Source organism: Tribolium castaneum, chromosome 4, assembly GCF_031307605.1.
Source record: "Tribolium castaneum strain GA2 chromosome 4, icTriCast1.1, whole genome shotgun sequence".
NCBI lineage: Eukaryota > Metazoa > Arthropoda > Insecta > Coleoptera > Tenebrionidae > Tribolium > Tribolium castaneum.
Genome location: NC_087397.1, coordinates 7485726 through 7511072, shown reverse-complemented (window position 1 = coordinate 7511072; position 25347 = coordinate 7485726). Strand labels below are relative to the sequence as shown.

The 25347-nt window shown below is 37.6% G+C and overlaps 2 protein-coding genes and 1 long non-coding RNA gene across 5 annotated transcripts in view; 2 read left to right on the top strand and 1 right to left on the bottom strand.

The window, feature by feature from the left end:
- The window catches only part of mRpL33 (mitochondrial ribosomal protein L33), a 143029-nt gene extending 130754 nt beyond the window's left edge, over positions 1-12275 (top strand). The window contains exon 4 of the mRNA XM_064356423.1: positions 12265-12275. The gene's annotated coding sequence lies outside the window, so the exon portion shown is untranslated. The remainder of the gene's footprint in view (positions 1-12264) is intronic.
- Positions 12276-14413: 2138 nt separating this feature from the next.
- On the bottom strand, positions 14414-15992 carry LOC107399245 (uncharacterized). Its single transcript, XR_001575900.2, has 2 exons — positions 15031-15992; positions 14414-14972 (listed from the first exon to the last, which is right to left on the bottom strand). It is a non-coding gene; the product is annotated as an uncharacterized LOC107399245 (long non-coding RNA).
- Positions 15993-16136: 144 nt separating this feature from the next.
- tna (tonalli) lies at positions 16137-24657 on the top strand. 3 transcript variants are annotated; one of them, XM_015985230.2, is made up of 9 exons: positions 16137-16299; positions 16766-16966; positions 19439-20319; positions 20371-20717; positions 20767-21240; positions 22020-22349; positions 22404-22667; positions 22724-22905; positions 23410-24657. In XM_015985230.2, exons 1-8 carry the CDS (start codon positions 16277-16279, stop codon positions 22862-22864), a joined length of 2661 nt encoding a protein of 886 aa, XP_015840716.1. In that variant the 5' UTR covers positions 16137-16276; the 3' UTR covers positions 22865-22905; positions 23410-24657. The 3 variants fall into 3 exon arrangements, with proteins under 3 accessions (XP_015840716.1, XP_008201441.1, XP_008201440.1); XM_008203219.3 differs by having other exon boundaries at positions 20374-20717; positions 22724-24657; XM_008203218.3 differs by having other exon boundaries at positions 22724-24657.
- The last annotated feature ends 690 nt before the right edge of the window (positions 24658-25347 follow it).

The window sequence follows — 25347 nt, the reverse complement described above, 5'->3', positions numbered from 1 at the left end:
CGCCTAGCTGCTAATTAGCAATAACACAAATGTTATTTTGACTCGACTAACTAAAATATTTCATAGCTTCAATATTTAAAAGAAGAAGCATTAATATGTATGTCTTATTGATATTCAAGGACACGAACAATAACCGAGGGTCAAGGGAAACGGAATTTTTCTCTCTATCGGTTCAGAATTTTTATGTCAAACTCGCATGAACGCAAAAATTGCAATTAACATCGTAATGTAGGAAAAAGTCTTTCTCTGACCCACGTTTGTACATTTTCTGGGTCAGTTTTGCGACAGTTTCATTAACATAACTGTATTGTTTGGTCTTCCGGTATTTAGTGCTCGGATTGGCTTTGCAATTCTAATAAGTCCTCTCGACGAAATCTTTGAAAGTCGATTTTTCTTGCTCACGCAAACGAACATTTCCCAACTGTTAACTTTGCAAAAATCAAAAATCTAGTCTAGTCCAGCCATAGATTCGACTTTCTCCGTTAGTATTCCTGTTATTAAAACATAGAAATATTTGATACGTTACTAAAATGTGTTCCAAATTGCTATGGACGCCAAGGTCAAATTCTCGGCAAAACTAGACCACCATAAAAAATATTTCTGGAATTCAATCAGGACACAATTATCTATTTATCGTTTTCTAAAATTTAGTAATAGCTTTGTGCAACTTTGCCCGAAAAATGGCTAATAATAATAATGAAGTTTTATTTAAAAAATTATTGTTTTTATACCTAGGCCCAGTTTATAAAACACTCAATTAAAATTTAATGCGTTGTTAAATGTTAAGCTAAAGTTAAAGTTAATTGCGCTGTTAATAGTTAACAACGCGAATGGACCAACCAGATTGCTTCACTTTGATCATGTGAGCAGTTAATCACGCATTTAATTGCGGTTTAAATTAATGACGCTTCTGTAAACCGACACCTAATGTTTCTTTTCTTATTAATTCTTTTAAAATTGTGTAGGCATGAGTTTATTTTCTTGATTTTGAGCCACATCTTGAAGAGCAATCCAGTAGACCATAGCATTTTGACCTAACATCACTTGATGAGTTACTTGACAAGCCTCTATCTTGCGGACGCTTTAATTCAGGATTAAACTAATTCGAATTAAGTTGCCATTTATTTTGCATTGACAAATATCGAGTTAATCTCGAATTAAAATTTAATTGCGTTAAAATGTTTTGTAAACAGGTCCTAAGTGGACGAAATATTATTTCACAAATACTCCAAAATATTAAATTTTGCGAGAGTAAAGAGAAAAAATCGTGTTTTTTGGCGTTACACAAAAGTGATGGTATTCAAAAAAAGTGTTATTTTTCATTGAATTTATTAAAAAAGTCGGCACAAGTATGTAGTTTGTAGTATGTGGTAGTGTAGAGCAAGACCGGCGTCGAAGTGTTTAAGCAATAATTGTTTGGCAATGTAGGTTTACATTTCTAACCCAGTTTCGAAGGTTCGTGTGCGCTGATGACATTGATGTCTCTGCATTTTTGGACGTGAAATTGGAAGCGCTTGTGGAAAATCTGGTCGAATTAGTCGAGTACAAAAGACATAATATTTTGTTGATGTATTTGACAGGCGATAACGCGCGCTTATTATTTCAAGCTGTCTGTTATCTGCGGCTAGTAAGTCGTTAGTCGCTAATGACTCGCGTTAAACACTCTCCGAATACCACTCGCTAATTGGTTGATTACTCAAAATAAACACTACCGCTTAGGGAGCAACTCGATTCGCATAATTCAACAAAATCTTCGTCCTGTCAAACGAGTGAAATATCGCCAGGATTCTCAAGGCACGCATGTGCAATAATATTTAGATTTGAAACCTCGTGAACGTTCAAAACTTGTTGTACCGGTCGACTATTTGTATCGTATCTAACAACCAATCCCAGGCGGCGCCGTAAATCAATTGTCACTATTATAAATCGATGTTCAACTGTTGACTTCCACGGCTAATGCGACCAAAGTACCTACACACATTCCCTGGGAATCATTTACCTTCGTACCAAGCGAACTCGCAGCTCCTCGAGTGCAACCAATGTCGTACGCTTGTTATTATTCTTCAATCCAATGCAGACCTTATCGATACACATTCGACATAATTGGCTATACATTTCTGGCTTATTTATAAACGAAAACGACATTTCCTTTCACGTACTCGTGACTCTTTTCCACGAACAACAAATCAGTTTTAGCACGGATCACTCAACCACTTCTCTGGATGAGTTATTTTGTAAAAGTAGAAAGTACTAAAGTTTGCAGGAATTCATTGCAATTACCAAATGTGTACTTTGAATAGATTGACCTGTCAACTGGAAAACTGAAACATGCAATTGAACTTTTCAAAAATTCTAACTCGCGAGAAAGTTGTCTCCCGATTTTAGACAACACCGCAGTCTCTATTTTCAAACCAAATTGCTCGAAAATGAACGAAAAATTTGTTTCGTAACTCACAAACATTACGTAGAGTGAAAGTAATAAAATCAGATAAAGATACTCCTACACAATACGTAACTTATTTTCTTTCGTTTTTATTCAATTTGATGTTAGATAAGACTAGATCAAATCAAGATGATTCATTTCTCCTGTTCTACTCATTTAATCCTTCTGTTCCTTAAGAGGAGAATTCCTGTCTTTCCAAGATAAGAGTGTCCACAAGTCATTTGCCGTCACATATTTTGTGTACTCTACGTCAACAGGCACTTTCAGCAGCGCGCAATAATTAATAATTTATTTGTCAAATTTATTAGAAAATTTTGCGTAAAAATAAATGTTCAGTAACGAGTCCGTTTTTGAGGTATGTGATCCCCGACAAAAACGAATATGAACGTACGACAGTGAATTGAAGCGAGCTCATAATAGAAGGATCGCTGTTATTATAGGCCAGTACTGCAAGTTCGTTTTAAGAGTTTTACGAATTAACCATTGACAATTTCAAGTTAAAATAAAAGGCATTTTGTTCCTAAGAGTCCACCACAGGACCAAAAGTATTTCATTTTCTCTTTAAAACTCATTGTTGAAGGGAAATAATGTTCAAAAAACAATTTTTTTTTTCAGTTTCTAGGATTTTTTTTCTGAATAAAACAAAGCACTGATAACATGTTAAAATACTTTCTCCCTTACAGCCCGAGTAGAAGAATGTATCCTGTAAATAACTTACAAAAACGTTACTTATATCGCCTGTAAAACAACGAGGAAAATGGCTGAAAATTTTGCGTGGGTATTAACAGGTACTAACTTATTTATTTCGCTTTAGATTGATAATTTTTGAAATTATCCGAAGTCTGAAAATGTGAGTGTGAAAGTTGTATTTCCCTCCGAACTTGCGCTGCGCGCTTAGTTTACAATCGATAAATTGTAAAGTTTTTGTCTGTTAGAAAAAACGGTATCCGAGGAAAGCAGATGAAAAATCACCGAATCGCTGTGTTGTGACAAAGTACGGCGAGTTCGCACGGCCGTAAATCATTGCCTATTTATTCAGTTCAAACATTGTTATGAAAAACATGATAAGTTGCGCTTAACATAAAAGCAGGTCTAATTCGAAATAGATTGCGGCGGAGCAGTCTGCCGGCATCGAACACGTCTGGATCTGGAATGGATGTGTCCCTATTAATAGTTTGACAGGCGCATAAAAATACTCTCCGCCGCCGCTTTCCAACGCCGTCACTTAATTACACTTACTGATAACTCGGGGAGTTTCTTTGCGTTTCAACCCCTTTCTTCGACACGGAATTAATTACGTACAACTGTTGTTCATTTTGGTTGGGCGTCGAAGATGACAAGGGAAGGTTTTATCTTCCTCGATGTGAGACTTCGTGGTGTAAACGATGAGTGAATTGGGTAAGGTCAACTGATACAAATGAACTCTACATCCTGTTGGTCGCCTCGTTAAGATAAAGTGGATTATTGATTTCGTCAGAAGAAAGCTCAAAGACAATACGGTGACGCGCTTTTTCAGTGGAAATCTACGCGAAGACCGCTTTCACAACGCACTGATTGACATGTTATTGTATAACAGGTTAACAATAGACATTTCAAGAATTTTAATTCTTTTCCTAATTCCTCCTCTGAACAACCGTTCTCCAACTCTAACATTTAGAGATATATTGAGTCTTCAATCTTGTTCAACACTTGTACAAAGTGATTCGAAATGTTCTACTCGTCAAAATAGACGTGTCAGTTGCTGGTTTTATTTTTTCAGTTGCGTGTAACTGTTGCCGTAAAATGTAAATACGCGTAAAATTAACATTAGAATAACATTACGAACAATATTTTTTGGAAGTATAATATATCGCTCTACAGGAGTCTGGAGTTATCTCTAACACCATTTGGCGAGATTTAGATGGAAGGGTGACTTTAAAGTGGCTTATTTTTAAAAAGCATGGAAAAAATTCAAAATTTATTAAACCGAAGCATTTTAAAACCAATAACTACCAAACATTTAATTTTACACATACACAATTCATGAGGATTTTTATGTGAGATCGTCAAAAATTGTCACAAAATTTTCCAAAAATCAGTCAACGTTCAGTGGATACAATCTTTAAAGTTAAATACCAAAAGAGACTTCATTGTTTTCTAGCATTTTTTTTTGAGTAATTTTTTATTAGTCCGGACGACCGGAGCGCTCCAGTTTGACCAAATTTGCAAATCATTCATTGAGTAATGACAGGTTATCATTCCATTTTTGCTTTCTATGTGTATTTCAAAGTATTGTTGAAATTATTTATTATTAAATTATAAAAAACACCGTTCTCTAATTTTTTGTAAGAAAGCAACTAAGTAGGAGTTTTTAGGGGAATGAGTATTGATATGTTTTTTCTCAAAATGAACCTAGGGAATAAGGCATATGTTTAGAGTTAAAAAAAGGACTACGGGGGACAAAATTGTTTCAAGTCGACTAGTTTCGTTCACTACTGAACATCGTCATCAGGACTACAAGTCTGAAACCTGTTCGAACATGAAAAAAATCAAAAAACGTCATATTTTAAAAAATCTGGAGCCCAAAAATTATTTTGTTAACTTCTTCAATTTCTATTTCTTTAAGTTTGTATATTTCTTACGAAATAATTGCCCCCTAAAATAATGATGAGTAATTATATCATTTACTATTAGTCCTTAGCACTTTTTATCATTTTAAACTTGTGTATGTGTCAACACTGGGTATTGTTTCCTAGGAAACTGTTCCAAAAATAATTCATTTTTATTGTTATTGAGATCGCGATTGTTTCACAACGTTGCCACAAGACATATTAAAATTTTTAAAATGTGTTTTTATTTTAATACCTTTAATACATGGATTTTTCAACTACTTTTACCTTTTTATGTAAGCATTTCTCTACCACATATTATTGAGTTGGTGCGCTGATTTTTGAATAAACTTCCAATTGTCGATTCTTAATTGAATGGTTCCGATCGACTGTTGATTCCGAAACAACCTTTATTCTAGTATAGTTTGTAAGGAAAACACGTAAGAAGTTTTTATTTTCAGAATTTTTTAGTTTAAAACTTCAATTAGGGAGAAACTTTTAAATCGATCGTCAAAAGTCGCGTTTCTTTCTGAATCTGCAACACCGGTCTTCTCCGGTCCTTCATCAGCTTGTAGGATATCATCTCGAGAATCCACTTTCTTTGCCAAAACGGAAAATATTTTGACCCAATTTAGTAAAAAAAAATTCAGAAAGATCGATACCAAAAGCCGTGTCCAACTGTCTCTAACCAAATACGAAACTTATTTTTTGTGTTTTTTTTTTTGGTGTAATTTTGGGCATTTTTCGTGCGATTTTTTAATTCCTGCACCGTCATGGTTTTTATTTTTTAAACCGTAAATCGCGTCCCGCCGTCTGCATTTCGGGCAAAGTCGTCCGAAGGCATAAATTTTTGCCAATTTATCCGTTCGATAAATCGCGTCCGAATCAAGGTGGAAATAAATAGTTGGTTGTAAGTGAGTTTGCGGTTAGAGCCGCGACATTTGTTTAGATTTTCTGGTCTGGTCGCGGCAGAGACGCCAAATTTAACGCCGAAGCTGCGCTGCGCCCTTCCATCGACTGAAATAGCTGCCTGAAAGAGGGCACTCGCCAGGAATAGTATATCTCACGGTTGCAGCACGCGATCCTTGACGACTTTCGTCCTTTTTTCCTCCGTCTGCCATCCTCGGTCGGTCCTTTTCTCGGCGCACTCCTTCATAATTGTTTAAACTACAATTTCAGTAAGCATTTCTTGATTGGTGCGCCACCGGCGATATTTTTAGGACAACTCCGCGTTCCTGTCGCTACTTAATTTTATACATCGCGAGTCTACGTTTATGCTGTTGGCGTCGGGATATTACCTTCCTTCTTTGATTTGTGAACGACACTAATCAAGGCAACGACGTGAAGACACTTTCAGCTAAAGTGATAAATAGCGTTCTATTCCGGTTCGTTTCTTGTTTACAAATTATTATTAAAATGGATTTATTGCGCTGAAACGTATTTAATACGGGATTCGCCCGAATTTTATTTTACACACTGGTTTACACAACAATTAATTTATCTCAACAACGTCTACAATAAATCTAAATTAATTAAATAATCGTTGAAATTAAATTTATTTATTGTACCTTTACTTTCGATTCGCACCTCGAGGGCCCATTCATTTTTTTAAACCAGTGTTTATCATTCTTGTCCCCTATAACGATTGTTACACAAATTAATTATTCACAAATGAAAGTTTTACTAGATCTAGAAATAAACCGACTATTGAATGAAAATATAGCAAACTATTTATAAATCTGCGGGATTTTTTACAAAGCCTCAAATTGGCTGAAAGTCAATTCAAAGCAAAATACTTTCCGCAATTGCTTTTAGATTTTAACACTCTGTTAATTCAGTAATTCAATTTTTGAACGCACGCCAGTACCAGTATTAGAATAGCGAAATGTTCCAAAGCAGTTTTGGATAATACTTTTCAACACTGCTGAGCCAAGAACCCGAGGCCCAAAATTCGAATTATGCATTCATTCCTCTTTGGCATCAGAAAGTTGCTGAGTGGCTTTCTGCATATGGAGTACTCGGGCACCAAACGAGCATACATTACACCCCTGTCATTTAAAATTAAAATGTGTCTTTGAAGCCCGAGTTTAACATAAACAGTGATACGATATCAATGAGAGATTAAGTAATTCCGATGGCCATTTTTAGCATAGTTGGAAATTTTTAGGAACAAAGCGTCTGACAAGCGTAAACAAATTGATATTTTGTAGCTCCTCGCGCCAAATGCTAACTATTAGTCCGGAGATGTTTGTTTGCATGTTTTGTAAATTGTATTTAAATTTTCTACATTTTCTAATGATGTTTCTCAGACTTAATATGATTACTGGAAGACGTGCATTGTGAGAAATCCCACGAATTTTCTACGGCTCGTGATTTTAAACCGTAGGTAATTATTAGTTCCACGATAGTACCACACTACTTAATTTCTTACGTACCGATTTGGGACGCGTAAATTGAGGGTAAATAATCACTTAATCGCTTACAAAAGACCAAAACTGAGCACAAGACTCATATCAGATCAGAGGCTTTTGAGGAAATGACTCGATTTCAATTAATTCCTGGGATAGTTTCGACTCCTGACAGGCCCAATAATGGAGGAGTTTGATGCTATCTGAACGTTATTTAAGATTATATGGAGCAAAACAAATTGGTGTTTTTTTCCTCCGATTTCTTATCGCACAAATATTAAAAAGGTAATAAAAGCACCTTGTCCATTCAAGCGCTAATCCATTCAGTATATTCGCTTCAACTTTTTGTTATTGCAGCTACTAGTGAAAGGTTACAACCATTCTTATCCAACAAGTTACGTCTTTTTGATCCCAACTCCATAAAAGCATCATAAAAATAATCATTACTGATACAAAACAACTTGTCTCTGTTGTAAATATGAATCGCAGCTTTCGTACACGACAGTTACAAGGATGCACCGACCATAAATGGTTCCTGAAACAAGGCAACTTTTTCAGGACTGGCTGCTTAAGGACAGGAGTAGTGCCATTTTTGCGAAATCTAAGTGATAATGTTTCTGGATCAAGCTCCTGCGTGGGCGTAATAATTGTTAAACTTCATCACCTCCGCTATTTTTCCAAACATTGCAGTTACGCAACGAAGTTATGCAACGGTTACAATTGTTCAAAATTAAAATATAGTCTCACAATACAAGAGAAATTGCTAGAAATCGAACAGGAAAGTGCAGGTGAAATTGTAACAGCGCGTATGTCATCTGCAAAAGGAAAGCGCCCGATCTGATACTGAAAATATTCATTTTCATGCTCTTCTTAGCAGGATAAGTGTAACAGTGCGATCGGATTTTGTCGTAATTGTTTAGAGAAATTTCCTAAGTCAAAAATGGATTGTTTTCGAGTGTAGACAATAAGTGAAAGGGAAAATATCGCTTCCTGTAAATTAAAAAGCATTCATTACACAGGAAAAAAATCAATTAGAATGTTTGAAGCGGTAAATGATTCGGCGGAGTCGTAAAAAATTTTCAATCGGGCTGCAAGCGTTGAAAATATGATTTTTGCCCGGTGGGGTAATTAGAAGCAATTATTTGCAGTTTTTGCATGTCATTAATCATTTTACGAATTAACTTAAATTACCTGAGCAAAAACAATAATGACGACGCCGAGTAGTTTCGTCGGCCTATTTTCGACATTAATTAAAACGGCCTTTTCTACTTTTATAGGTGCAAGTGCGCCACGTGAGTAAATCTTGATTTAATTAGAATCGGCCGTTAAAAATAGTGGAATGGCATAATAAAACTATTTTAAATGTCCTTAAATTTCCGATTTTATGAGTTATTTTCGACATAAATAAGACCCCCAATAATATTTACATAAATAACCACAAACTAATGGCTCAACCATAAAGGAGATACTAAAGCGGCACAAATTGAACATAAATACTTTTGTTAACAAATGTGCTAGTGCCCAAAATCGCGCGACTGGATTTCTCGAAATTTAATTGTGATATTTCACGGGTTAACGATCTGGTGATGCAGTAATATGGCTTCCACGTGAGCGCCTATGGACCATCAGAATCGTAAACACCAAGTATTAATTTATAACACTAGTTAGGGACACGCGCTGGATTTAGACGTCGGTTCCGAGATGACCCAGTACGAGAGATTGCGGTTTCAAATTCCAAAAAGTGAATTTATTGTTTACTAAAAACGCAAACAAGAGATTTGTTATCTTTGAGACTCTTTTTATCGTTTCTCAATCTTGCTTAGTCAATATTGTAATGATCACTCACATTGACACATTCCTGGCGGATCAAGTTCAAGACTGTTGTTATTTTTATTGTTTCCTCTCACTGTTGTCAAACAAACGAAAATGTTTACAAAATTGAGGCATAAAGTGGCTTTCAAGATTTCTAAAGATCCGAGAACTAATCCTAATAAAAATTAGGCAGTCAGAAATAAGACTTCAAGATATGACGGAAAAAATCTTACGAAAAATTTAAGGACAAGTTCGAACGACAAAAATATGATAGCTCAGAAAAATTTTAAAGAGTGTTGGTGTAGGTACTGAATTTGAAGGAACAGCTTCTGGAACTGAACTAAAGGGTCTTGAAGCTGTAGAAACAGGAACTGGAGCTGTTGGAGTTACAGGAGCTAGTCTAGGAGCTGTAGGATTAGCAGAAAGTTTCAAAAGAGCTGTAGCCTGTTTTGGTCAAGATTTCGAAGATGAAAAAAAGGTTTAGACTTTCAGAAGGAACAGCTTAGAGAAGTCTCTGTCAAATTAGATGAAGAATAATTTGGTTTTGAAGACTTTTATGACGAACCCGAAGTAAGATAGACATAGTTAACAAAGAAAAAAGGACAAGGATTGTCTCTTCGATGATGTAATTTTTGGACATAAAACATCAGTTTTACGAAAAAATAGCAAATAGAAATACAAGTTTAGTTAGAAACTACGAGAATAACAGTAAATGGGACTTCTATGAAGGTGAAAAGTCAAACACAATTTATAAAAATGTTATTCATATGTTAGTTCCTGGAAGAGCCATCAAATCCGAGCTCTATTAGCTTCCTTCAAGTCTTTCTATTGACCCATCAAGAGCATTTAATGACAAGAATCGTGTACAGTCTATCGTTTATCAGTCTATTAACTCTTGCTTTCGCGAAAAACTGCATATAATTTATTCTCAGTGTGAGAGAACATTGAATGCAACTAATCAATAGTTGTAATGATTCAAAGTAAACTGTAGTAGACAACAATGTGCTATTATGGGAAGTCTATTTAATATTTACAAGCATGCGGACATAGCCACTAGAAAAAACAACGTGTGAAATAACATTGCAATGTTAACAGCAAGAGATAAAATGCAGAATTTATTCTAATTAATCGTAATTAAAAAACCTAACACTGAGATAAAAATGTTTTTTCCGTCTGAAATATTTTATCAATTGGGATTAGAACAATGACGCGAATGCAAATCACTTATCGTTCTATACAGAGTGTTCCAAATACAGTCCGAGACCTTGATGATAATTGTCACCGAGCGACGCAGCGAAAAATATTGTGTTATTAAATAAATCAAGGTTGTGTTTGGAAAATATGACGTATTTTGCTTATGATGGTTGCGTGCAGTGATATTGTGAGGGGACGAGGTGTTTTAATCTAATCTAGGCTTATCGATCCTTATTCCTATGTTCCCTTCGGTCAAAAACTGAGATAAATTTCGGGTTCATTCTTGCATCAATTAGTCATTGGTTCCTTATCTGTGAAATTCCGAGACCTGTACGTGTTTCCTATTTGTAATTAGCGATAATCCTTTTTCTGGGAACTTTGTGGTTAAAATACCTGACTCAAATGACATGATACTGGATTTGTCGTTCCAAAAATTCAATCGAGTTTTGTTTGAACTAAGCAATCTAGTGTGAAATTATGCAATCTAACTCTGTTATCACGAACATAACTTCCTTTTATTATTAAGCTACAAAGGATTTAATCATTAATTAAATATTTTTATAAGCGATTGTTGCTTTGGGCGCGAATTCTATTTTCATCGACGAAAAATATCCTTATCGCATGATTACCACATAACGATGCACCATAAAATAGTTAAACACGCTTAAATCTCCAAAAATAGAAGTGCATTTTCACATTCGGGGACATTCAACTCGGTTCAGCATTTTTTCTATGGTAGGTCGTGGTTCAAAATAAAACAATTTTCGCAATTCTGGCATGAGGCCAAATGTTTATCACTTATCTCCATGTACAAAATGATTGGCCACAAAATTACAATAAAATCATAATTATTCGCACTTTATTTTGACAAATAAGTGCCAAAGAAATTTGTAAGTCTCTCGGGCGGAATAAACAAGACAGCCGCACATTCGGTGCCAGAGTTAAAAATATTTTTGAAGAAGTCGCGCTGCTCATTTTTATTTTCTCTTTAATTATTTCGAGTTTTGTTTATTCCGATTTGAGAGCAAAACACTAGTATCTGACCTAAAAAATCCGAGCCTTGACCTGAGCTAACGATTGTTTTGATAATAATTGTTGTTTAAATTGATCTACCTTTCCTTTCGTAACAAGGGTTTTCAAGCTTTTTGAGGTGAGTTGGGGAGAAAAATTTTTGCAAGGCAGGAAATCGGAAAATCTACGAGCATTGAAGAACGTAATTGTTCAAAGTAAGAAATGTCAAATGAGGTTATCTCATTGACACACTTTTTCGCGGTCGCACTGTAAAAAAATGTTTGTTTTACCATCAGCGTTTGGGATTTTTCTCAATTTGAGGCGATTTGCGGCATATAGCCGAAACGTCGATAACACATGATAACAGCCCATAACTCATTTTGTTAAGGTTTTATTAGCAATTAGAGTTCATTTCAATTAAGCCTTGATAAAGCTATGAATAATTAAAATGGTGTTGCTTTTGGTATGATAGTCGGTGCCGCATGTCCGCGTATTTTATTGGACAGAGCGATTTTTTCTGGAAAATTGTCAAAGTCCGACATTGTTGCGGATCTACGTGCATAATTATAAGAAAATGACTGTCATTAACACAACAAGACCATCGATTTTGTTGCAGAACCCGCACTCAAATGGGGTTAGGCGATAAGATAAAAAGTGGAAAATAAGGCTGAATCGTGTGCCGAAATGATTAATTGAGCAAGATTCAGCAAGGGTTTTTCAGATTTACATTCGCAGTTTAATCCCTTGATCCTCCTGTCATTCACACAGAAAAGATTCAGCGTTTTTGCAAGGCCAAAGACCACACAATCAGTTCCAATAATTATTAATATAATGCACATGTAGTGTCGAATGATAAGCATTATTGATGTTATTCTATTAGCAAAGCCTTGTCACGGTGCCTTGAAAGCAATCCAACTTTGAACGGTTCAAAAAATCGCTTTATGTAAGAAAAATGGTAAATTTGCACCGACGTAACGGTAATTAATGCGCAACTATTTCCTAGAAACTAAAAATTAATAATTTCAAGAATGGCAAAAATAAAAAATTCAGCACCAATTTCTAATAAACTTTCGAAATGCTTTTACTTTTAACAACAATGATAAGGTTTTTCTCAGTGAGAGTAGTTTGAAAATTAAAGCATGACAGCCACAATTTTATTTAAAACAATTGATCGGGAGGGATCGTTATTAAACCATCAATATTTCAGTGTCTCCTTGGGACGACAATTTAATTCTCGCATTATAAAGTGGCCCAAATTTGATTATCAAACATTGTAAAACTGGCAAACACCTAAACATTAATATTGCACAAAATATTTTCGTCCTTGGCTATTATCACTGATAACCAATAATCAATTTGTACTATGTACCCGTGGATTAGCTTAAAGGTATTTTCTACCACTCGATATTTTAATTTTCGCTCCTTTTAGTTCGTCCTTACTTTTGTACTTAATTATCGTTATCTTGGCAATAACTCAGCGAAACCCGGCGATAAATTACGCTGAATCGAACTGGGACAGTGGATTTTTGGAAAAGTTCGAATTGCAAAACTATATTAATATCGTTTAGATGAGCTTGAGGTGAGTCGATGACTTTGCTCTTAACGGCATCGTAATTCTGTTCCTTATAACGGAGTTAAACAATCGTGTCATTTCACCAGCTCTGCACTGATTCTCTACGTCACCGCCTAACGTTGCGAAACTGTACTGTTTTTGCTAATTCACTCGATTGGAAGTGCACCAATTTCTCCAAAAATTCATTCGATTAGATGCGGCGATAACAATTATCGCAACAAAATCTAAATTGTGGCTTATGCTATCTAAAGCCGAATATTTACATTGTTACATTATAATAAACAATTCGAGTTTAGCCAAATCATACTCTGACGTGCGAATTTTCAAGATTTTTTAATCCCAAAGTGCAAAACTAATCCGAACTTATCGGAAGAATTCCAAATTCGAAACAATCATTTGCGTAACCAGGCCGGAAAGCGACGTTTTACTGGACAAGTAGGCAAATTTCACTTACTGAAGCTCGACAGTTCAGTAAAATATTGATCCGTGTGTACGAATTATGTTCGAATATTACCCATATCTGGCCGAAAGACGATTTGACTTGGAATAATTTCGAGCATTTACATAACATGAATAAATTTACCAGCTCAGCAATAATTTTCACGGCCTAGAGACCCGGCTGGTAACATTGAAACTATGATAAATACGTTCCCTGTAATTTCTCACGCAATGACTGATAAAAAATTCATTTCGTTAAGAATTACCACAAAACAATAAATTGTATCTTAACGTGACAATAAGCTGTTCTCGTCTATTTCCGAGCAATGAAATATACACCACATTTTCTATATGGGTTAAGGAAATGCACAGGTGAATGCGGTTTTCAATCTCATTTGAGTTATTAAACTAGTTCAGTGTCGAATTACAAATCGAACATTTTTTTAAACTTGCTGGAATTTCCTGCAATAAGTTCCGAGAGATTTTCAACTGATAGCCCACTGGGAAGATAATGGCTTGGTGATAACTCATCCACACAACGACATGCAGGCACCAATATTGAAACGCTTTTACATAAATGAAACAAGAAAGTGGTGCTAGGAGTCACGTTTGGGAGAGATTTTTCCAATTTGTCATACATCATGACTTTCTCTGTACCTACGATGGGTGTAAAGGACCAAAAGTTTAGCGTTCTGTAATACACCCATTAAAGCACTCGTTTGGGCATTTAGTGTTTTAGGTTGGTAACGGTGTTAATGACCTGTGATTGTCAAACACATCTAAAAATGGTGGGTTTTTCCTGCTCTTTGGTCCCAATTCATAGAAATGTTCCAAGTGATTAAGAGAGGGCTTAGCAAGAAGGCTTAAACGAGCCAGTGTTGCCAATTGATTCCTCGGTGTACTCAATGTATTTCCCGCCCCAACATTCATACATAATAAAAATACATATCGAGCATTAGTTTTATTTTTTCTCAGGTTGACATCTGGTGTATATAAAGTAGGGTAGGAACGAGGGAGTGTCGATCCATTATACAAAAGAAAAAGGGGAAAGTAGCGATTTACAATGCAATCCCGATAGCCTCCATCGGGGCTCGAATCTCCGAAGTTGCGTGAAAAGCGTCGAAACGGGTCGCGAAGATTGACATTTAGGTGAAACCTCGCCTCGTAAAATGTTATTAATGCATGATTACGAGTCGTCCCACCTTTAGCTCGTACACGTGGTGTTAACCGTCGCAGCATGTGCTTTAGATAAAGAGGTAAACAATGACGGGTGCCACGTTAGAGATGGGCGAGAGCGCCAGCGGGTAGCGTACGTTTGCTGTTTAGCTGATAATTAGGCGGAGTAATTGAACGTGCACCGAACAGAAGCGAAGTGACACGAGATCGCCCGACACCGGCCAATTTCCACTATTGTGCCAGGTCGGCGACAAATCACAATGCCTGGATTTACACGATGTTTACACGGCCTACTGCGAATTTTCGACGCGATCGCACCCTGACCAAGGCTAGGGAAAAGGAACAAATTTTGAGAATTTGGGCACGGAGCAGACACTACACACCTACCCATCGACGCTCTAAAACTAACTCCTCGCCGAGATGCGTGCCGAGGGACTGGGAGCCACTGGACGCCAGGGGCGGACTCCAAATAAAAAACTACCTCAAACTCCAGCATTTGGTCACTATCTCTCCTCCCAAACTTTTAGGAGCTTAGTTCAAATTTTGGCTTATTTAGATGGTTAGTTTGTTTTCAGATGGTTTTTAATGCCAAATTTTTTTATCCTTCCTTTTTTTTAAATTCCTTAAGAAAAGACATTCTGAGATGATAATATTTCGTTTCGACACTCCCTGTCTCTTTCTAGTGAAGCCCATCTCTAAGGTGTACGTACCCATCTCTATGCCGTACGTACCCACCTGTATGCCGTACGTACCCACCTCTATACCGTACGTACCCACTTCTATGCCGTACGTACCCACCTCTATGACGTGTGGTAAATTTAAATTAGACATATACCATGATGTTGTTTGGAGTCTATTAGAATGATTTAATAGAATTTTTTGTTTTCAGTCATAACTGTGCTCTTCTAAAAATGATTTGTCTAGTACCATTTTAAAAAATCCAGAAGCTGGAAACATTGTTTTTAATGGCAAATTTTTAGTATTCATTCAGAGATTCTGAGATCAGGAATTACAAAAGTGTGACAACCTATCTAAAAAACAGACACTCTTTGCCTCTTTCTAACGTAGCCCACCTCTTGTTACCCTATGGACATACCCACCTCTATTAACTGCGCGAAATTTAATTACACATTCGATGTCCCTGTTTTCTGGAGTCGATATATAGTTTTTGGTAATTCTTTGGTAATAATTTGGTTGTACAAGAGACGATTACTATAGATTTTCAAAATTTTTTGAAAGCGGTGTTGCCAGATGGTCTCTTTTTCCTTCTTTCCGCGATTTTTCGGGCTGTGATTTGGGCGATTCCGGCTCTGTTCTCGCGTTGCGTGCATAGAAAGAGACGGAAAATTATCCACCCACGGTATCGGTCGCAGTGAGCTGGCAACACCGCCCGCTATAACCGATATTGTGGCCGCATGGAATGGAGGAGAATGAGCTCGGGTCAACTTCCCCTGAACCCCTCCATAGCTGACTACGTGCCGTTGTTTCTCTCACAGGCAGACAGTTGAACGTCGCGTTCCGGTTGTGTAGTACGCGCGCGTTAAAACGCTCGCTCCGGTAAAACTGTGTTAACAAAATATTATGGTCGTGTAAAAGTGTCTCAAACATTGACTATCTTTATGTTTACCCTCAAATGCTGGGATATACTTCCTACAGGTACATATAATTTTTCCAAAATTTTTGAAAATTTTACAGGTCGAAAGCGCGCCACGAAATTTTGGATTTTGAGTGACTGTGAACTAAAGTGAAGTGTGCCCAATGTGTGCCTTTTTTTGGATATTTTATCACCGAAAATTAAAAAATTCAGTGTGTGATTGAAAAAAAAAATGACTTGAATTTTTGGGATTAGTGTCAAATTTTGGACTGGACTCCTCAAATTGGATTTTTTTATCAAAAGTGCCCCAATGAGGACCGTACCCTCCACCAACCAACTTTTGGACTTGCTTAGTGTGGTTCAAAATTTTCGAAAAATTTGTGTTTGAGTGATTGGAGTGTTATCAAAATTGGATAATCGTGCGTGATGTTTGGATTTTATGCAGCCGTGTGTCACATAAGCGCTCTGCAGATTGACTAATCACCACGTGGATGAGGCCTTCGATGTAACCAGCATGGCCTGTTTCAGGGACTGGTCGCCAGCGGGCGCCACGGCCCAGCAGCAGTTGTCAGTCGTGACCACGGTGTGGGGAGTCACCACGTCTACTCAGTCGGGCCCCCACGGAGGCTACTCGGGTGGCCCGACACCTGCAGGAAATCCCAACTACGGAAACACCCTCAAACAGCAGCAGACTTCCTATCAAACGGCCTACAGGCAGACCGGGCCTGGGTGAGTCCCCCAATTCAAATCACCCGCCAAAACTAGACTAGAATTTGATCGACCTGGTCGGGCTTTAGAAGAAAAAAAATTAATAGTGGGAACATTGTGCTCCGAAATCACCTTGATTCTCATTTTTATCATTGCAATACGACCCACATTGAAAATAATTAATTACAAGCCGAAACTTTTAATTTTTTATGAAGATTGACAGACGATAAACACCCACCACTTGGATAAAAAGATGCTCAATTACGATGGTCTGCTTTAGAACTTAAAAAAAAACAAAAATAAAATTTGGCTTTGTTGAGTCGTTTATTGTTGATGTTATTTCGTTTTCTCTGAAAACCAGTTACATAATTTTGGTGGAACTGAAAAGGATGTGTGAGTGCTAATCGGAGCAATTTTCGCATTGTTTACATACTAGGAGCGCACGTGTTGTAAACAATTTCAAGTTCGTTCTGTTTTCCTCTCTAAGCTCGATAAGCTTAAAATATTCACTTAGAAATTATGAAATCCTAAATATTGAATCTATTTATGGTTTAAAATAAAAGAATATTGACGAGCCGAGTTGAGCTTTAAATATTAAAAGACATTGATTTGAGTCACAATCTGGGCCAAGAAAATACGATACTAAAATATTCTGTCCGATAATTCTATAAGAAATCATTACTTGCTTTTTGAAAAATCAATTATGGCACGCCCACGCGCATTGTTATCTTTCAAGACAATAATAAATTAAAGCTTACGAGCGGTGGAAGCATTCGTCAAATCCGTTTGTATAAACGTGAAAAAATTTCATTAGCGTTTTAAATGGTTCACCACACTTTGCAGTTATTGTTTTCAATAAAAACATATAACACCTCTGTAACCAAAAATCGCACCTGTAAAGATAACAGAAATAATGAGCTGATAACATTTCACACCCTGTATGTTTTCGTAACATTAGCGTCTGGTCGGTTATATTTTTCGATGGTGAGGAAATATGGCTGTACATTTAACCGGTGGGTAAAGCTAAACAATGCAACAGAAGGGAGATTGTCGGGGTTACAAGGGGGAGTTGCACGCTATGTGACAAACAATAGACCGATTGGCTGGATTCGAGTTAGTGTAGATAAATTATTCGAGTTCTAGTATTTGCAGAAAATTGAATATATGTTCGTGTTAACCAAAAAATCAAAATATAAAATCCAATAAATTGAAAGCTTCGGATTTTTTTCCCAAACACTCCTCGAACCACCACAATTACGTCCCCAAAACATACACAGAGGGGTCAATATCTCGAGGGTTGTAACTAAATATTCAATTTGTTCAATTCACTTGAAGCTTCTCGAAAAATCTCCTTTCTATCACGTGTTTGGAGAAATTGAGCTCTTAATTAAAACTGTGGCTGTTTCTTGTTTTATTTGGCCTTCAAATATATGTGTAGAAAGTTGGTACTAGTCCTTGACAACAATTCTTGAAATTGTTAGGGGATGACGTTTCGTCAGGTATTGAAAACACGAAGTGTATTTGTGATGGGTAAATACAACCCTCAGATTTCCCCCTAAAACTGGTCGCAGATAAGAATAGAAAAAATGTCACCGGTTTGAATACAGCAATAAAGATTTTTTTGGGGCAACGAATTCTCCCGAAATGTTTCAACGGCGTTTAACGTTTAATTTAATTGCTTCTTAGTGTATAGGCCTGATTTTTGTAATTTTATGACCATGGACAAAACCATACAAACATTAACGGCTCTTTATTATAAAAAATATGGAAAACATTATCAGTTTCATTCTAAGCCAAGCATATTATCACGCTGTTGATAAACAGTAATAAAATTTGCACGAAACGAGATGAGAAACAAAACTCAATTATTGTCGTAAATTTCTATTTGACATTCACTCTGAAGATTTGTTCACGTGATATGTGATAAATACCTCTCTTTTATCTAAACGAATCTCACGCCACATTTTCATTGATAGAAAAGTGAGGATTTCATCCTTGCCATGCTTTTGTTGTTTGACAATGTGTTTTTTTCTTTTATTCTACAAAACTTCTACCAATTTTTAAGAAATTTTAAAGCTGGTATCACTGGCCATCTTAATCTAATCTTATCTAAGCAAATTAACGTGATCACCTGCTGTTTTTTACCACCTGTTTACAATGCAAATAGTGTTTATCTACGGTTTATTCCAACTTTTCCTGCACAGAGCGGTTAAAAAGCACAAAGATTCATTTAAAAATGCCTTTAAAAAGATATATTTAAATATACAATTGGACCTTTTTGTTTTAAATACGTATACTGGTAAATTAACGTGCTAGTATTTTTTTAATTATATTATTTTTTGGTAGTTGATAAGTAGGTTTTGTTGCGAGTCACGAAAAAACACTTTTTGGTTTCATTATTGGAATTTGTAATTTCTAAAATGCAGTGGGTGCAAAATGATAGTAATATAATCTGTTTTTTATTGTCTTTATTCGAGGATTTTGTGTTCTCAGGGTTGGAAATTATGGTGGTGGTAATGGAATGAACGGTAGTGAGGGAGGTTACGGAGGTGGTAATGCCCTGTCAACAGCTGCGATGGTAGCGGCTGCGACAGCAACGGCCACCGCCACCGCGAGCGTGGTGGCACTCCAAGACAACAGTCAATTCTCCACCCAGCAGTATTCTCAGGGTTATCAGCAACGCATGATGCCCATGAACGGGATGAGCAGCATGAACGGCATGAACACCATGAACCCCATGTCGAACATGGCCAATATGGGCATGGGCAATATGCACAACAACATGATGGGCAACATGGGCCCGAAAATGGGCATGCAATCGCCGGGGCCTACCAACAACTCCATGTACCCGCGCCGAATGACCCCATACCCGTCCCCCGCCATGCACATGTCGCAGAAACGGGGGCAGCAGTACACCAACTCGGGCCCTTGCCCCACCATGAACCCCAACTTCAACCCCAACGGCCAGTACTATGGGACGCGGCAGCCCAACTTCAACCAGTACCCCTCCCAGCAGACGCTGGGGCCCAGCGGGAACTTCGGCCCGGCGGGGATGGGGCCCGTGGTGCGGGGGGCGGCGGCGCTGCGGCAAACCACCCCGCCGTACACCAACCAAGGCCAGTATTTCCCCAACGGACCCATGAACCAGTTTTCGAATGACTCGCAGTACATGACGCGGAATGGGCAATATGGCAATACCAACCAGTTCCAGCAAGATGTGGCCATGAGGGGCAACATGAACTACCAGCACAGCCCCATCCCGGGCAACCCCACCCCGCCGCTCACCCCCGCGAGTAGCATGCCACCCTACATTAGCCCCAATCCGGACGTCAAGCCCAACTTCAACGAAATGAAACCCATAATTCCCAGTCAAAGTATGGTAGAATCCTGTTTGGGAGTTTTGTAAACTAAATCGCTTGTTTCAGAAGATGACGAGCTCCGGTTAACTTTCCCCGTCCGAGACGGCATCATTTTGCCCCCCTTTCGGTTAGAACACAATCTCGCGGTTAGCAATCACGTTTTTCAGTTAAAACCGACGGTCCATCAGACTTTAATGTGGCGTTCTGACTTAGAATTACAACTCAAGTGCTTCCACCACGAAGATAGACAAATGAACACGAATTGGCCGGCTTCCGTGCAAGTCTCAGTAAACGCAACACCTCTCATTATAGACCGGGGCGAGAACAAGACATCGCATAAACCTCTGTACCTTAAAGATGTCTGCCAGCCCGGACGAAACACTATCCAAATCACAGTTTCGGCTTGTTGTTGTGTAAGTCCCGCCAAATCACCCCAAAACGCAACTAATTGATCAATTCCAGTCGCACCTCTTCGTCCTACAACTTGTACATAGACCCAGTGTTAGATCAGTGCTTCAAGGCCTCCTCCGGAAACGGCTCCTTACGGCCGATCATTGTATAGCGAAAATTAAACGAAACTTCGGCAATACCAACTCTGGCCCGAACATGGACCGAGACCGGGATCCTGTCGAACAAACCGCTCTCAAAGTCTCCCTCAAGTGTCCAATCACCTACAAGAGGATAACACTGCCAGCGAGAGGACACGACTGTAAACACATCCAGTGCTTCGATTTGGAGTCTTACCTCCAAATGAACTGCGAGAGGGGCGCTTGGAGGTGTCCGGTCTGTAATAAGCCAGCGCAGCTGGAAGGCCTGGAAGTAGATCAGTACATGTGGGGAATTTTGAACACGTTAAGCAACAGCGAAGTCGACGAAGTCACGATTGACAGCTCGGCCAACTGGAAGGCGGCCAAAGGCCTGGGCGCGACTATCAAGGTGAGTGACTTGACCTGACCGTTTTTTTATCATTTAATACGATTTCCCCGTTTACATTTCGTTTTCGTATTTCTGACACTTCATCTTTTTGAACAAAATAAATTGACTTATGCGGTAGAGGTTTGATTCAGTTTTGGTTTTTTGTGGCCATTCAGTGTCTGCATTTTGCGGTTTTTTTGGTATAGATCGTGCGAAGTTCCCCAAACCCAGGACTGAGTGCGAGAATTGCGTTTTATTAAGGTGCGACAAAGACACTATCAGCATTTTTTAATAGTGCAGAACAAGATTAGTTCAAGCGGGCCTACCGCGCCCGCGCCCGCTTTCCGCGCGGTTTACCACCTCGGCTACAGCCTCGATGGTGCCATTCTTGTACCGCTGCTAAGCAATATTGTGGCGCAACCTCCCTCCTCCATCCTCCCAACTCCTCGCCTGCGGCGCAACTTTCCTCCTCCAACCCCAAGACCTCGCTTGCGGCGCAACCTCTCTCCTCCATCCTCCAACACATCGCCTGCGACTCGGATAATGCATGTTTCTCTTTTACACTTGGCATTCATAATTTGCCCTCTTGACCATAACAGGCCGGCCTATGCGGTAAGGGTTTGATCCGAATTTAGTATTTTAACACCGGTCAGTGCTAGTCTTTTGCTGTTTTTTCCTGAAAGATCGTGCAAGTATCCATAATCCCCAGTCTGAGTGCGACCTATCGCCTGTTATTAGGGCGCGACAAAGACAGCCTCTCACATGCGCAAACCTACAGTTTGTTTTAATTTTAATTTCAGATGGAGGACGATAATGACTCCTGTGGAGCCAAACGGCTGAACAAGGCAATGTCTCCGGGTAGTATGACGCTGCCGACGATGAACAACTGGGACATGTCGCAAGCAATGTCCCCCTATATACCTCCCGACATGAACAGTATTGCAAGCGGGTCGATGATGAACGGCCCTCCTTCCTACAACAACACTCGGAACGGTCAGTACGACTTCGGATCGTCAACCAACTCAGGAAACAATGAGTATTCGGCCGGAAATGGCCCCCTGTCCCATCTGAGCGATTCGGTCAATTCGCTCGATCCGTTAAACGCCATGGAGAAGAGTTTGAACGAACAGGTAATTGCAACTCCTTGTCAATTAATACATTTGTTATGGTTTTATTCGTTTCAGATGCCACACACGCCCCATACGCCGCACACCCCTCACACGCCGCACACTCCCGGAGGAACGCCCGGATCGGCACACACTCCGGGAGGGACCGGCCCCCCTAGTGTTCCTCCAGCGACGGACCACCACAACAATAGCAACAGTTCAAATAGTAGTAGTAATAATAACAGTGGGAACAACGAGGCCGTTCCCGAAATCCCCTCAGACTTGAACTTTGACCCAGCTGCGGTTATTGACGGTGAAGGCACAGGCCAGGAAGCACTTAATGTGAGTTTTTTTAATGAAAAAGTGGCTTGTGTTATAAAATGGTTTTGGTTTTGCAGTTGTTGCCGGACAGCGTGGATCCGATGGAGTTGTTGTCGTACTTGGACCCTCCTGACCTGAATACGCCCCCATCTAGTGGTAGCAGTGCAGGGCATGCCAACACCTCGGCGAGTGATGACCTCCTTGCTCTGTTCGAATAAGATGAGTTCCTGAGCTCACGACCACGTCTCGTGGTGGACATGTGAGTGAACAAAGTGTGATAAAACAATCTAAACGTGTTAATTATTGAAGTAAAGGTCTAAATCAAACTATTTTCACTGTATTATTTGTACATAACTACTTAAAAGAATGGCGTGAGTTTTTATTTCATTGGTTGGATAAAGTCTATTGAGATATATTTAAATTATTGAGAAGGTCTATTTTGATTTTAATGCCAAAATTTTATTGTATTATATGAGAGACCAGTGGAATAAAAAGCGACTCGTGACGGCCAGTTTAGTATAATATTATTAACTACATGAATATACTTACTATAGTATAGAAGTTGGAACCAAACGATCTAGTACTTCTAGAAACGGCCGAGTTGTCGGTCTTTTTGCATCTCGATGTGCATAGGCTTCAAGTATTATCTGCTGTATTCGATTCAGTGAACCTAATATAACGCAGACAACACGTGTAACGATTCCACACAACCACATGACAGTAGAAATTTCAAATTGTATTTTGATTGTATTATTTGTTTCAGGCTTAAATATCTGCACAAGCATCCACATATAATATTATTATTAATTGAGAACTCTGAGACTGTGATAAAACTTTAATTATAAGTAATTTTAACATATTTGATAATTATATATTTATAATCGTGGTTCTTTAGCGTCGTTTGAATTTGTATTAAACAAAAATATTATGTTATAGTGTGGCTGCTGTTTGTGTGTGTTTTCACTAAAGTTAATTTGATGTGATAAAATATATTTTGGTTAAATACAATTTGAGTTTTATTCCCAAATCCTTATACGTGTTTGTCACTTGTATTGATTTAAGTAGGGTCCAAGTTCCTAAAAGCAAAAATGTATTCACTTTGTATTGATACAAATTATATCAGGTTCACTCGAATTGCGCAATTCTTATTGCCAAGAATAACTCATTCTAAAAGGTAGGCAGAATAGATGTCAATAAGTTGTATGTAACTAGCCAAAGTAGAGAATTTTTATCAAATTATTGAAAGTTTACAGGCACATGACAACATACAAAAGTTTATCCAATCACGCGGTGTAAACTTTTAATAAGTTCAGTATAAATTTTGCCAATAATTTATTGTTTTTCATTAGCTTCATTTTCAGAAAAGGGACTTTTGTAAATTATTTTCGACAATGGACCAATTACATAAAATTATGTAACGATTCTTTTCTGAAGGTGATATTCCATCGTTTAGACCAATGTTTAACATATCATTTTAAATACTTCATTTTTGTACACCTGTCCGTTTTTTATTCGCCGATTTGGACCAATATCGTAAGATAATTTCGTTTCTCGAATAATTTCTCTTTGAGCGTGATTTGTGAAATTATGATAAAATTGTCAATTTTATAACGTGACGCAATTTTTTTAAAGCAAGCTGATTATTGGCAATTTTATATTTGTTTCTTATGAATGATATAGATCTAAATTATTATGTAGAAAAACAAAACTGTGTAATATGAATTTTGCTAATTACTGTAAATATATTGTACATTCGTTTAAGGAAATATTATGTCTACGCATAATTGACTATTTGTTTTTCTATTTACGTTCTAGTATTTTATGGGGATTATTATTTACTACACTTATTGTGTTTTATTATATTGTTCAGTACAAATGGAAATTTATTTTTAGTATTTTCTAAATTAGTCCTGTATATTTTATTTCAAATTTTGACTTTGTGTTATCCTATTTTATTATCAGTGTTTTGTGCAATGAATAAAATGTAGACTGATAGTTTTAATACTTATAATTTCTCTTTTTATTTTTTATTTTACTCCCCTTTTTTGCCACATCACCCACACACAGTGTCGTAAACAGGTAAGTGCCATTTATAAAACTTATTCTGTAGAAAGGATTAAAAAAGCCACCTCAGAATGGCTATTATCAATAAATAAGAGATAAAACCCATTCACGATGATTAACAAAATTATGGAATCATTCTCCGATTTGTCAATTCATTCATTGTAACAAATTTGCCCGTGCGTTGAAAAATGAAAATCACATTACATAATGGGTTCACAAACGTTTCAAAAAGCTAGCAAAAATGCAACAGAACCGTCTTATTTTTAAGAAGTGACAAGAGGGTTGTTCACTTTTGAGACTAACCCAAGTTAGAAAAAGAAAAATCTATAAAATTCGATTATTAATTATAAGATATGAATAATAATAATTAAGAAGTAACGTAACTTACTACTAAAACAAAACTAACAAATGGGGATACAACAGCTTTTTCGTAACTCAACCTGTGCAAAATACGTCTACATCTTTAAACTAAATAATTTTTTTTTTCAAAAAATACACGTGTTCCTTGTAGGAACTGATCAACTGATCATTACTGCAAGTCACTATTATGTGAAAAGCTGAGATAATATTTGTAGATAATATCTAACCCATATATTGAATTCATACAGATATCGTGTTTTATAAAAATTTGCTACGT